Genomic DNA, 13,482 nt, shown 5'->3' with positions numbered 1-13,482 from the left:
AATGGTGATACAATTAAATTATAATGTTCGTTCTTTAAAATATACTTTAAAAATTAAGACTTTAAACCGGCATCCTCAATTGTCCTTTCACCATGCTGCAATTTGAAATCATAAAAATACAATTAGAAAACATAAATCCAAACGCCCAAATGTTTTGGGGTGTGCATGGTCTGGGTCTAGGTTGGGTTGAGAGATTTTTTTTTACCCAACTCAAAAGTTCGATCATGAGGGATTGTGTTGAGGGGTGTACATGGTCCGAGCAACATGTTGATTCAGAAGCTATAGTAAGGATTGGGTTGAGGCGTGTACATGGTCCAGGCTTCTGGGTTGGGTTGAGGGTTATACATGGTTCGGGCCACATGTTGTACATGGTTCGGGCTACATGTTGATTCAGAAGCTATAGTAAAGATTGGGATGAGGGGCGTACATGGTTCGGGCTTCTGGGTTGGGTTGGGTTGAGGGGTGTACATGGTCCGGACTTCTGGGTTGGGTTGGGTTGAGGAATTGGGTTGAGGGGTGTACATGGTTCGGGCTACATGTTGATTCAGAAGCTATAATAAACCCTAAAATGGTCAAAATATTTTGGAGTAAAGGAGTAAAAATTATTAAAACATATATAGTTGATTGGTGTTAAACACAGTGTTTTAAGTTAGGACAAAGTACCACTTTAGCAAACTCATCATTAATGTAAACTTCTTAGTATATTTTATATATTTGTATTTGGCTTGGGTCAACCCGAGAAATCGAACCAAGTCAGTTCGAGTTCAGAAAAATGAACTGAAACCAACTTGAAAATCCAATTCAACCCAACCCAACCCTTATAGTTTATGTTGGGTTGGTCCGGGTTATCAGGTTGTATGTACACCATAAAATTTATGAATTTTTAAATAATATCTGTTATGATTTAACGGGTCCTTGACATATTTAAATTTTTTTAAAGTTCAAGGACAAAACAATAAAATATGAAAGTTTAAAGACTAAACTTGTAATTTAACCTAATATTTTAAGAAATAAGCAGGTGAGTTTACCTTTTTATGTAGTAATAACAAAAGTCGGCCAAGATGAAGGATTGAATCATTTCTGCAATGAATGCTGCCATGAACCAAAAGTAACCATTGCCAACCAATAGAAAATATTGCCCACGAGAATCGTAAACCTAAAACAAAAGTAATTTAAACACCACGTTCGTAAAAAGGTCACAGTCTTACCAAATCCGTACATACTTTAGCATTTAAAAATAGAAATTGATAAACAAAACTGTTCGGTTATGGGACGAGAACAAACCTGAATAACCCAATAAGCGAAAGCTAAGAATCTAGAAATTCCCAAAGCAAACACGTAATGAGCAGTAAAAGGTTCGATCGTCTGCCAAAACATAAGAAATATACGATCGAAATGAACCGAAAAGTTAAAGTTACGATGAATCAATGGAAAATGGAAATAATTAAGAAAAAAGAGGAAATGAAATAACCTTAGCATTTTGCATTAGTCGAAGTTGAGGCAACACTGAAAGAGATTCTAAGTAAACACCGAATGCCCACAACACTCTAATGAAGCGATTATAGGGTGCGTGGGGAAAGATAAATATAGAAAGAACCATACAGGGCACCACCTGTAAATAACGTAACTAATGGGTTAAAGTCGTGACCTCTAAATCTAACATCATATTAAATCACGAATAAATCTAAAAGTGTAAACTGATAAGTGACAGTAAAAATTACCACGTAATACAAATGGAAGTTGTCGAGGGATTTGACATAGGTATTTTTCAACTTGAAGCGAATCATGTAGATAACCCAAACCGTGGAGATGAGGGTAATGAACTCCAAAATTGAGTAAAAGTCAATCCTCAGGATTGTCCCGCTCACCAATTTTACAATGAGGAACAACGCCGTGAGTTCTTGACTTTTTGACGACAAACCTGATTTTATTACCAAAATACCTTTATAAGAAATAAGGACATTATATGACCGACCTGATTTTATTACCAAGATACCCTTATAAGAAATAAGGACATTATGTGACAGACCTAATTTTATTACCAAAATACTCTTATAAGAAATAAGGACATTATGACAGACTAAGTTTTATTACCAAAATACCCTTATAAGAAATAAGGACATTATGTGTCAGACTGATATTATTACCAAAATACCTTTATAAGAAATAAGGACATTATGTGACAGACTGATTTTATTACCAAAATACCCTTATAAGAAATAATGACATAATGTGATCAACTGATTTTATTACCAAAATACGCTTATAAGAAATAAGGACATTATGTGACAGACCTGATTTTATTATCAAAATACCCTTATATGAAATAATGACATTATGTGACAAACCTGATCTTATTACCAAAATATCCTTATATGAAATAATGACAGTATGGGACAAATCTGATCTTATTACCAAAATACCCTTATATGAAATAATGACATTATGTGACAAACCTGATCTTATTACCAAAATACCCTTATATGAAATAATGACATTATGGGACAAACCTGATCTTATTACCAAAATACCCTTATAAGAAATAAGGACATTATGTGACAGACCTAATTTTATTACCGAAATATCTTTATAAGAAATAAGAACATTATGTGACATACTTGATTTTATTACCAAAATACCCTTATAAGAAATAAGAACATTTACTATTTTGTTCTAAACAAAATCAATATATTTTTGCAAATACAAAAAAAAAAAGAAAAATTAAATTAAATTAAATTAATGGAAAAATCGTTTGTAAATAAAAAATTGATAAAAATATTTTAAATCCATAATTTAATTTTATGTTTATAAAAATAAATAAAAAATATATATATATTGAATCCTAATTCTTGGCTGCATTTTCAAACAGAAATCCCAAAATCAGAAAAATAAAAATAAAAATAAAAATAAAAATTGAAAGATGGGAGAGAGAGAGAGAGAGGAACTCGCCGGAGCAGGTTTTATGAGTGGTGAGCTTGTAAGCGAGGATGAGAAGTCCGGCAGCGTGAATGACTGCACCGGCGATGAAGAAGTAATTATGATCCTTAACAGTCACCTTCAAAGTCACCAACGCCAACACCGTCGCCGCCGCCGCAATAGCGATCTTCGCTACCGTGGATCGCCGTTTCAGCCACTCTGCCGCCGCTTGGACCATCCTATTCCGCCTTATCGGGCGATTCTTCGATTCATCGCCGCTGGTAGAGATCGGAACCCTACCGGTACTGAAATTGATCGGATATGATCCTAACGCATCCATTTACAGAGACAGAGCGCGATTGAATTCAAATTGAAGGAGCGATCGAAACAGAGAGAGAGAAAGAGAGAGAGGCGTTTTTTAAAAGGCGATTTTGAGGCGAAATGGATCGGAACAGTTTTTTTTTCTCCGACGGCATTGAATCGGTTGCCATTTATGGCGAACGAATCAATTAATTGATATCCAGAAATGAAATCGATCCATGAATTTGGACTCTGCCCTCTCCATTAGGGTTTATTCTAAAATTCATTAATTAATATTAATAAATTTTCACTATATGGAAGGAATTACGAGCAAATATTGTCTGTTTTGACCTGTTATCTACTTTTGACTAGTTTGATTGATTATTGGTGGTGGTGGATTGAGCAGGTTCGTCCATGACGCTTCGGCCTTCGGGGTGGTGCCTTAGATCCCTACAAGCAGAGGATGATCAAATCCGCTACACTCACCCATTCTAGCCCGATAGCGAGGATCACTCAGCAGTTTACACTAAGAGAAAGCGACCGGGAATGAGTACCTAGCTCTTACAGGATAACAGAGGATAACAGTCTTACGATTTTAAAACACGTTCATACATGTTTGACTGGTGGATGCAATATAGTACGGAGATGTATAAGGTCAAGTTCGGTGCACCAAGCCATTAGACATGGAGCTCCCGTCCACACTGTGCAACAACTTTATAACAATTTTATAGCGAAGTCATTTGTGGAACGGGTCTCAAAGAACCCTGAAAATTTTCTTCAACTTTTTATTTTGACGATAAAGAATTACAAGCCTTCATTTACGTGTGCGAACAGAAAAAAAAAATCAGTTCGGTTTGCTTTCAACAGCTATATTAATTTTAAGATTTGTTGAAAGTACCGAGACTAAAATTAGATATTTAAAAGTATAGCAATCGAAATAAACTCAAAATATAGGGACTAAATTGAAATATATATTTTTTAATTAAAAAATCAATTTATCTATGAATTTAAAATTTTGAAATAATTTAATTCAACTATGTCATAAAAATAAATATAAATGTTTATAATGAAATTTTATTAAATCGTAACCCTAAATTATTACACATATTTTAATTACATTTTTTTTTGTGACCAAATAATTTTCCAAATATATTATTATTATTATTACTATATTTTGTATTTGAAAATTATGGATCAATAAATATGTTGGTTGAAAATGTTGTTGGAATGGTCAATTTCCTAGAATGGAAGAAAAGCTAAATAAGTAAATAAATTTTTACAAAATAATTCCTAAATTAATTTTATTTCTTATCAGTAACAAAATCTAAGAACATATCAATTTCGAGGCTCGAGCCAAAATGATTGGCTTTCCAAAAATTCGATCCAAATCAACCTAAAAAAATTAACCCAATTCAGATCGACGACTTGAGTTGGACCGTCTAGTTTGTTCAGGTCAGCAGGTTATATGAAATACCCCAAGAAATTACCTCTTTGTCAACTAAGATAACGTTCACGAATTTAGAGCTTTTTTTACGGTTTAAACTTCATTGCTATCTTTATGAATTTGTGATTTATCTGTCTATCAATTGAGTACAATGTATAGGGGTGTTCGTGGGTTGGATTGGATCGAGTTGAGGCAAATTTTTAGATCCAACTCAATTGTTCGAGTTGTAAATTTTTTACCAAAAAAATTTATGGTTGGATTGGGTTGGGTTGGTTCGGGTTGTTTGAGTCGTTTATTCAAATTTTTGTTTTTAGTAAAAGTAAAAGTTAGTTCGTAAAAATATCTATTTCACCCCATAAAATTTTCATTTATTTGAACCTAACTCGATTCAACTCGATTCAACCCGAAACAACCCCTCCTTCGTTGTCGTCTACTTTTTTCCTTACAATTCGCCACAAGTGAATCGTCCTACCATTCCCTTTTTCTACCTCTCGTCAATAATGTTACATTATCAAGTCATCTCTATACGGTAACTCAAAGTCTCACTGTAGACAACTCGACAACTAATCGAGGTTATTTTATTTTTGTATATGTAAAAAAATATTATACTTTAGATTTTTTTCACGGGGACGAGCGTGAATGTAACACCAAGGGTAAAATGGTAAAACAACCAACTAAAGTGAAATTATGACGATTTTTTTTGTCCTTATATTCAAAACAAAAATTTGGTTCTCGAGAATAAACCGAGTCTGAGAGAGTATCCTAATCAACTAGACTATAACCATTTTTCAAAATTTAATATTTGAGAATAAAGATTTTCAAAAGTCAAATCACTTGTCAAGATTAAATTAGTAATTTAACTTAAAACATAAAAATCGGTATCACATATACGCACAACTTTTGCTTATAATCTTCATATATCTATATATCATCCCAAAGAGACTCAATGGTGGGAGCGGGAGATTAAATCATCTTTATTTGAGAGATTATTTATTATCTTCTAGGTTGAACTATGCTTAAATTGACTTATATTTATCCATTTTTCTATATATATTCGAGATAAACTTAGGGGTTTTCACCGCATTTAAAACATAAAATAAGAGAAAGTAAAATTAATTTAGAGAATTTAAAACACAACTTCAAAATAAAGAAATTGAAACGTTCACGGAAACACATTGACATTGACTCCATGGCTCAAACAGCATATGACCCATCACTCGCCTCGTACACCTTTGTCATTAATTCAAAAAGTTTTAAGAAAAAAAATGCCTCTTCATAGAACACGAAAAATGTCACGTGCACCCATGAGACCTGAAACATTACTATTAAACACCTGTTATTCTCCTATGGCCATTGTGGACAATTAACCGTTTTTTGTTTTAACTTTACCAATTATCTACTAGTGCATAAACACGAGTCTTGGGAGAATTTGCCCAAGCAGATGAGAATCGACATCCTAGAGCGTGATCATGAAATTAAATGGGTAACTACTACAATTTAATTTTTTTTTCGTAATAACATGTCATTCATAAATATGCACGAAGTCTCGTAATTTTCTTTCCAAAATACTTAACAATCATCCATAATATGATAGTCACAACCTATCTTATGGGTCCTGTGAGATCCCACATTGGTTAGAGAGGAGAACAAAACACCCTTTATAAGGGTTTAGAAACCTCTCTTTAGTAGACACGTTCTAACAACTTTGAGGAATGCTCACAAAGAGAAAACCCAGAGAGGACTATATTCGCTAGTGGTGGGCTTAAGCTCTTACAAATGGTATAAGAGTCAGACATCATGCAATGTGCCAGCGAGGAGGCTGAGCCCGAAGTGGAGTGGACATAAGGTGATGTGTCAGTGAGGAGGCTGAGCCCGAAGTGGAGTGGACATAAGGCGATGTGTCAGTGAGGAGGCTGATCCCCGAAGTGGGGTGGACATGAGGCAACGATGTGTCGACGAGGAGGCTGAGCCCCGAAGTGGGGTGGGCATGAGGCGACGATGTGTCAGCGAGGAGGCTGAGCCCCGAAGGGGGGTTGACAAGAGGCGATGTGTGAGCAAGGACACTGGGCCCCGAAGATGGTGGATTTGGTGGAGTTCCATATCGATTGGAGAAAAGAACGAGTGCCAGCGAGAACACTGGCCCCGTAACACCTTCCCGAGTAGACACGTTTTAAAGAGACAACTTGACGAACTGAAACATCTTAGTAGCCAGAGGAAAAGAAAGCAAAAACGATTCCTGTAGTAGTGGCGAGCGAAATGGGAGCAACCTAAACCGTGAAAACAAGGTTGTGGGAGAGCAATACAACGTAGTAGTGGCGAGCGAAATGGGAGCAACCTAAACCGTGAAAACAAGGTTGTGGGAGAGCAATACAACGTAGTAGTGGTGAGCGAAATGGGAGCAACCTAAACCGTGAAAACAGGGTTGTGGGAGAGCAATACAAGCGTCGTGCTGCTAGGCGAAGCGGTGGAGTGCTACACCCTAGATTGCAAGAGTTCAGTAGCCGAAAGCATCACTAGTTTACGCTCTGACCCGAGTAGCATGGGGCACGTGGAATCCCGTGTTAGAGAGGGCAGTGGACTTGGCTGTTACATATCCAATCTAATTGACCGAGTCAAATCCTCGAAAAGAGAGTTGTTTTAAGATTACAATTTTCAATGCCTTGACTCAATTAGTCAAACGAGCACAATTAAAAAGTCAACCAAATTAATTGTAGACAAGAAAATCCAAAATTAAATGAAAAATAAATAGAAAATAAATGGCAAATTTGGCGTCAATTTCATCTTTTTGGCTGGAAATGTCGTGAAGCCGAACCCTCCCTTCTCAAGAAACCGCCTCTTTTCCTTTCATTGTTCTTCTTCCCAAAATCAATCTCTGTAATCCCATTTCTGCAATAATCTATCTGTTCTTGATTTCGAGAACCAAAATAAAAACCCTAAAAGTTATATTCAGCGTCGTCGCTTTGATTTCGTCGATTGGCGATGGGGCCGGGCGTGTTCTTGTCTGGCGCTGCAAGACAGGCCGAGATTCTCAGAAAAGATGGAAATCACTATTTCCAGAAGGGCCGGATTGGAGCCGCCATTGAAGCCTATACCGAGGTTTCTTCCTGTCTCTCGAATTGTTCTTTCTGGTCGCTATTTGGCTATCAAAATCGAATTATTTGGGATATTCTTGTTGTTTTTGATTTGAAGGCGATTACGCTATGTCCGAATGTTCCTGTGTATTTGACGAACCGTGCTTTGTGTCATCGCAAGCGGAAGTATGTACGGGCACCTATCCTTGCCCCATTTTCTTCCTTATTACGGAGATAATGAGAATTTATTGTTATGATGTGTTGTTTTTAATGGTGTGTAGTGATTGGAAGAAGGTGGAGGAGGACTGTCGGAGAGCTATTCAGCTTGACAACAATTCTGTCAAGGTACTATTCTATAAACCTTGAAATTTTGGTTTTGATTCTTAGAGTTCGATATGGATGTGTTGATGAAGACGCTTCCCGTGATACTTACAAAAGACCTTTCCAATTTACAATGAGAGAGGTTTATGACTTCTTACTGACCTTGTCCATACTAGAAAGCTATTTCGTTAAGTTTGCTTCTTGGGACAACCCAATTGGGTAAGGTCAAGGCTTAATTCGGCCTAGTCTATAGCTTCGTTTAGGTTCTTACCAAGCTTTAGGTCCTAGTATTTGTTGACATCTTTCCATGTTTCTTTGGTTGTGACTGTCTTGCAATGAGAGAGTCTGTACAAACGAGAATATTGCAAAGCTAACGTGGTGTTGTCAATCCAAGGGTTAGTCTAGAAAGATGTGTTTCCTCCACCACCCACTCTATGGCGAATGCGGTTGATGATGAGGTTTTGGTACTCTTTTAGATGCTTCCATGCCCCCTTTGTAGAATGTGGGGGGACTCATTTGTACCTGATGTAGGAGCATGTAGATATCCATTTGGCGAGGAGGGCTCTCTTCTTTTTCTTCATTGAATATAGCCCAAGACCTCCCTTGTCTAGTTGGAGGTTTATGATATTTCATTGAACAAGACGTGAGCCATTTTTCACTGATAGTTTTTGAATAATCTTTTTATTTCCAGAGCCATTTTGTGAGGCATTTCGAGTAGAGACATGTAGTTAGTAGGAATGTTCAACCATGTGGTTTATATAGGGAGAGCCTTCCGCCTTTGGAAGTATAGCATAATGATCATGTCGATGACCTTCCTATTTTTTTCAATAATGGTCCTCTAAAAGGAGAAGGATTTGAGGTTTTCATTTAGGGACAATCTCATGTACATATTTGGCCTTTCACCTTTTTTACCGCCATATCTTTTGGCAAAGTCGTCGATATCCTTTGTGCTAACATTGACCAACGATCTTTATTTTTTGGAGGTTGATGTTTTTTCTCGAGAATCTTTCGAAGGTTTTCACTGTTCCAGACATGTTAATTACCAACATGGAAGCCATTTATTTGCTTTACGTATTCTACCTTGTTGAGTAAGAGATTAAGGCAATCTAGTACTATAATGAAAAGAAAAGAGGATAGTGGATCTTCTTGTCGAAGACCTTGTGTAGCATAGATCTTCTTTCTCGGTCATCCATTAATGATGATCGAGAAGATCCTTTTATCCACCCGCCATTTTGAGCAAAAGTCTTTTGTTTTAAGAATGTTGTCGAGCAAAACCCAAACAACCTTGTCGAAGGCTTTTTCTAGGTCAAATTTGACGAATACACCTTTTTGTTTCCTCTTTTTCCATTTGTCTATAAGCTCATTTGCATGAAGGATGCATCAAGGATCTAACATCCCTGTACAAATGTTGTTTGTTGCCTAGTGACGGTGAAAGGGAGAACTCTTTTGAGGCGTTCTAATAAAACCCTTGCTATAATTTTGTATAGTCGTGTTGTAAGACTTATCTTCTTTGAGATCAAGCATATATATACTTTTCATTTAGAATTTTTTTTGGAACACCCTCATGATATCGGTTCTCAAAAAGTTCCAAATATTTTTTAAAGAATTAGGAGGTAAAACCACTTGATCCAGGAGTTTTGTCAGAGCTCGAGATTTTTATCGCCTTCCATACCTCTTCTTTGATGAATGCAAACTCAAGGGAGGTTGCTTGGCGATGATCAGTTGGGCTCCAATCAAGATTATCAAGAAATTCGGTGAGGGTGTCGTCCTTTTTATATATGTGTGTTAAGAGGACATGAATTTTGAGACCATTTCATCTTCATTGATGAAACTTCTGCCTTGGGTCGATAGACTTTCTATGATGGTACTATTTCGTTTCTTTGAGGTCATGATACGATGGAAAAATCTGGAGTTTTTTACACTTATGTCTTCGAGATTGCACTTTATTTGCTACCAATGATATGAATTCAGCTTTCATGAGCTTCTTATGTGTGTTGAACTAATGTGATAGGGTCGGTTTCTTCCATTCGATCAAAAATAGTAATTTTTGTAAGTAGTTGGTTTGTTTTTGTGGAAATACAACCGAAAACCTCGTTCCGTTAGTTCAATAATGAATTTGTGTCTAACCATCCACGGAGGGGAGTGTTCTTCCACCAGTATTCTATCGTAGGCAGAAAATTAATGTGATCTAACCATATATTCTCAAAATGGAAGGTCGAGGAGCACCATTTGAGGCAACCTATGGAAAACACAACGGGATAATGATTCGATGTAGGTCTATTTAGTCTCAAACATGAGCAATACTAAATTTTCCCCAGAGGCCTTCAATAGCTAAAAATTTGTCGATGAGTGTCAAGGTAGGTGTGAATCTGTTGTTTGACCAAGAATAATATAACAGCCGAGCCCACCGCTAGCATATATTGCCTGCTTTGGCTCATTACATATCATCGTCAGCCTCACGGTTTTAAAACGCGTCTACTAGGGAGAGGTTTCTACACCCTTATAAGGAATGCTTTGTTCCTTCTCCAACCGACGTGGGATCTCACATATAAAGATCATTGCTGCGGGGATGATCAGTGAGTTCAACCGTTCTTATGAAATTATTGAAATGTCTCATGCCTCTAGTGACTTTTCCGCTAGATTTTTCATGTGCCTAGAAGTCGTAGACCAAAAGCCAATTTTATGTGCAAATGCCAGAGAGGTCCTGTAATTTCTTGGTATTTTTCCGGTGTCCAACGAATATCGGAGAGTTAGTCTCTATTGCATGTTGCCCGAACTAACGTGCTTGTGCTTCTCATTATATATATATATATATATATATTTTTTTTTTTCCTTTCCTTTATTTATTTGTTCTTACATTTGTTGGCAATTTTTGATGTGCAGGCACATTACATGGTAGGATTAGCATTAATACAAAACAAAGACTATCCTGAAGGAATCAAGCATTTGGAGAAGGTAGCTCTTCATTAACTTCTCTCTAATTTTTGTAGCATTTAAACAAAGATCTCTGATGGTACACTACACAACTCGCCTATGATCCACGGATACTCTCGTTTTAGGGGACTTTCAAATATAGACTCTCGATTCGTATACATCGAGTGAGCGTATAGTTTATTATGCTGACACAAATTTAATTCGACCTCGTGTTTTATAGGCTTTGGATCTTGGTAGAGGTGCAAATCAAAAGAGTTATATGGTAGAGGAGATATGGCAGGAGCTTGCAAATGCAAAATACAGGGAGTGGGAACAAGCATCCACCAAACGTTCATGGGAATTGCAGACCTTGAAGTAAGTTATTTTTCTCCTAGAGCTTTTGGTTTTGAGGGTTGGAAGCCTTCAAATAAGTTTTCTTTCGTGAAGATGTCGATAATGATTGTGAAATCCCACCTTGGTTGGAGAGGGAACGAAGCATTTGTTATAAAAGTGTGGAAACCTCTCCCTACAGACGAGTTTTAAAACTATGTTGACGGCGGTACGTAATGGGTGAAAATGGACAATATCTGTTAGAGGTAGGCTTGGGCTGTTACAAATGGTATTAGAGCCAGATACCGGGCGGTGTGCCAGCGAGAACGCTGGGCCCCCCAACAGGGGTGAATTATGAAATCCCACGTCGTTTGGAGAGAGGAACATAGTATAACTTATAAAGGTGAGGAAATCTCTCCCTAGCAGACGTGTTTTAAAACCGTAAGGTTGACGGTTATACGTAATGGGCGAAAGCGGACAATATCTACTAGTGGTAGACTTTGGTTGTTACAAATTGTATCAGAGCCAGACACCAGGCAGTGTGCCAACGAGGATGCTGGGCCCCCCAACGAGGGTGGATTGTAAAATCCCACATCGGTTGGAGAGGGGAACAAAACACTTCTTATCAAAGTTTGGAAACCTCTCCCTAGAAGATACATTTTAAAACTGTGAGGCTGACGGCAATATGTAACGAGTGAAAGCGAACAATATCTGCTAGCAGTGGACTTAAGCTGTTACAAATGGTATCAGAGCCACACACCGGGCGATGTGCCAGCAAGGACGTTGGGCCTCCAAGGGGGGTAGATTGTGAAATCTCACATCGGTTAGAGAGGGGAACGAAACATTCCTTATGAAGGTGTGGAAACTTCTCCCTAGCGGGCGTGTTCTAATAAAACCATGAGGCTGACGGCAATACGTAATGGGTAAAAGCGGACAATATCTGTTAGCGGTGGGCTTAGGTTGTTATGAATGGTATCAGAGTCGGCCACCAAGCGGTGTGCTAGCGAGGACGCTGGGCCTCCAATGAGAGTGGATTGTGAAATCCCATCTCAGTTAGAGAGAGGAACGAAACATTCCTTATAAAGGTGTGAAAACCTCTCCCTAGTAGACGCGTTTTAAAACCGTGAGGCTGACGGTGGTACGTAATAGGCAAAAGCGGACAATATTTGCTAACGATGAGCTTGGACCGTTATAGATTAGATATTAAAAAAGAAAGAAAGACGGGTTTCTTTGGTTGTGATCTATGTTACTATTTCTCAGAGAGGCTTGTGAGGCTGCACTTGAACAAAAATACTTCCTTGACCAGTCTGAACCAGAAGGGTTCGTAGATCAAGCCGAAAGCGCTCATCGGGAACAATTAAACTCTCTAAGAAGTGTGTTTGAAAACTATGCCGTGGCTGATGCGCCATCTGAGGTTAAGCATTTTGACATAACACTAGCCATTTAAATCCTGTGAAGGTACTAATTTGATGTTTTTTCAGGTCCCCGATCATCTTTGTTGTAAAATTACGCTCGATATTCTTCGTGATCCCGTTATTACTCCAAGCGGGGTTACATATGAGAGAGCAGTGATCCTCGACCATTTTCGAAAGGTCGGCATTTTCCACGTTGCTATCCTACTCGTTCATGTCCTATAGCTACAATTCTAACTACTGGCTTCCTTGTTTAGGTTGGTAACTTCGATCCCATAACGCGGGAGCTACTCGACGAGTCTCAGCTAGTACCGAACTTAGCCATAAAGGAAGCTGTACAGGCATTTCTAGATAAGCATGGATGGGCTTACAATACAAATTAAGTATACATGAGGTCTTGTCTTTTGATTTGCTGTTCTGCAATTTGTTACCATGGCTGGTTAGTTTCCTGTACAGTTATTACTTAAACCTCATAATCGATGATATATGTCTTTACTAATCTCGTCGGGTACACCTTTCACATTCAAATGGACGTTTTCCAGATGGAAATCATAACTTACATAGTAGGAATGTCGAGCACAAGGGTAATGATTAAGCTACCACTCGAAGGCTAGTTTAGCATGCTTTCTACTTGATTTATCTTTTATGTTCGAGTGCTACTAATAAAGAGAAAAAATTTGAATCTCGACCTCAAAAGAACTATTACTTTGATTGGAGAGTTATTTTCATGTTGGTTGAATCTGTCTGTTAGTAGGCATATTTGGTCAAAACTAAT

The 13,482-nt window shown here is 37.7% G+C and overlaps 2 protein-coding genes across 2 annotated transcripts; one reads left to right on the top strand and one right to left on the bottom strand.

Annotated features, from left to right (window-relative positions):
• Positions 1 to 2: 2 nt before the first annotated feature.
• LOC111464016 (putative ER lumen protein-retaining receptor C28H8.4) lies at positions 3 to 3,466 on the bottom strand. The gene is made up of 6 exons (XM_023108064.1): positions 2,950 to 3,466; positions 1,722 to 1,921; positions 1,472 to 1,612; positions 1,285 to 1,365; positions 1,029 to 1,156; positions 3 to 95 (listed from the first exon to the last, which is right to left on the bottom strand). The coding sequence occupies exons 1-6, from the start codon at positions 3,254 to 3,256 to the stop codon at positions 62 to 64; spliced, it is 891 nt and encodes a 296-aa protein (XP_022963832.1). The 5' UTR covers positions 3,257 to 3,466; the 3' UTR covers positions 3 to 61.
• Positions 3,467 to 7,440: 3,974 nt separating this feature from the next.
• LOC111463871 (E3 ubiquitin-protein ligase CHIP-like) lies at positions 7,441 to 13,206 on the top strand. The gene is made up of 8 exons (XM_023107807.1): positions 7,441 to 7,756; positions 7,850 to 7,917; positions 8,013 to 8,076; positions 10,936 to 11,007; positions 11,207 to 11,340; positions 12,556 to 12,709; positions 12,777 to 12,887; positions 12,965 to 13,206. Exons 1-8 carry the CDS (start codon positions 7,640 to 7,642, stop codon positions 13,088 to 13,090), a joined length of 846 nt encoding a protein of 281 aa, XP_022963575.1. The 5' UTR covers positions 7,441 to 7,639; the 3' UTR covers positions 13,091 to 13,206.
• Positions 13,207 to 13,482: the final 276 nt, after the last annotated feature.

Source organism: Cucurbita moschata, unplaced genomic scaffold (assembly GCF_002738365.1).
Source record: "Cucurbita moschata cultivar Rifu unplaced genomic scaffold, Cmos_1.0 Cmo_Scf00029, whole genome shotgun sequence".
Lineage (NCBI taxonomy): Eukaryota > Viridiplantae > Streptophyta > Magnoliopsida > Cucurbitales > Cucurbitaceae > Cucurbita > Cucurbita moschata.
The sequence above is the reverse complement of the archived record's forward strand: the minus strand, read 5'-3'. Positions and strand labels throughout refer to the sequence as shown.

Bases quoted from the DNA above. Each gene is read 5' to 3' on its own strand.
- LOC111464016 (XM_023108064.1), bottom strand. From the start codon at position 3,256: ATGGATGCGTTAGGATCATATCCGATCAATTTCAGTACCGGTAGGGTT. The intron at 1,613-1,721 runs GTAATTTTTACT...CGTTATTTACAG, and splicing joins ACTTCCATTTGTATTACGTG to GTGGTGCCCTGTATGGTTCT. The intron at 96-1,028 runs GTAAACTCACCT...TTCAAATTGCAG, and splicing joins TGTTATTACTACATAAAAAG to CATGGTGAAAGGACAATTGA.
- LOC111463871 (XM_023107807.1), top strand. From the start codon at position 7,640: ATGGGGCCGGGCGTGTTCTTGTCTGGCGCTGCAAGACAGGCCGAGATT. The intron at 7,757-7,849 runs GTTTCTTCCTGT...TTTGATTTGAAG, and splicing joins CCATTGAAGCCTATACCGAG to GCGATTACGCTATGTCCGAA. The intron at 11,008-11,206 runs GTAGCTCTTCAT...CGTGTTTTATAG, and splicing joins GAATCAAGCATTTGGAGAAG to GCTTTGGATCTTGGTAGAGG.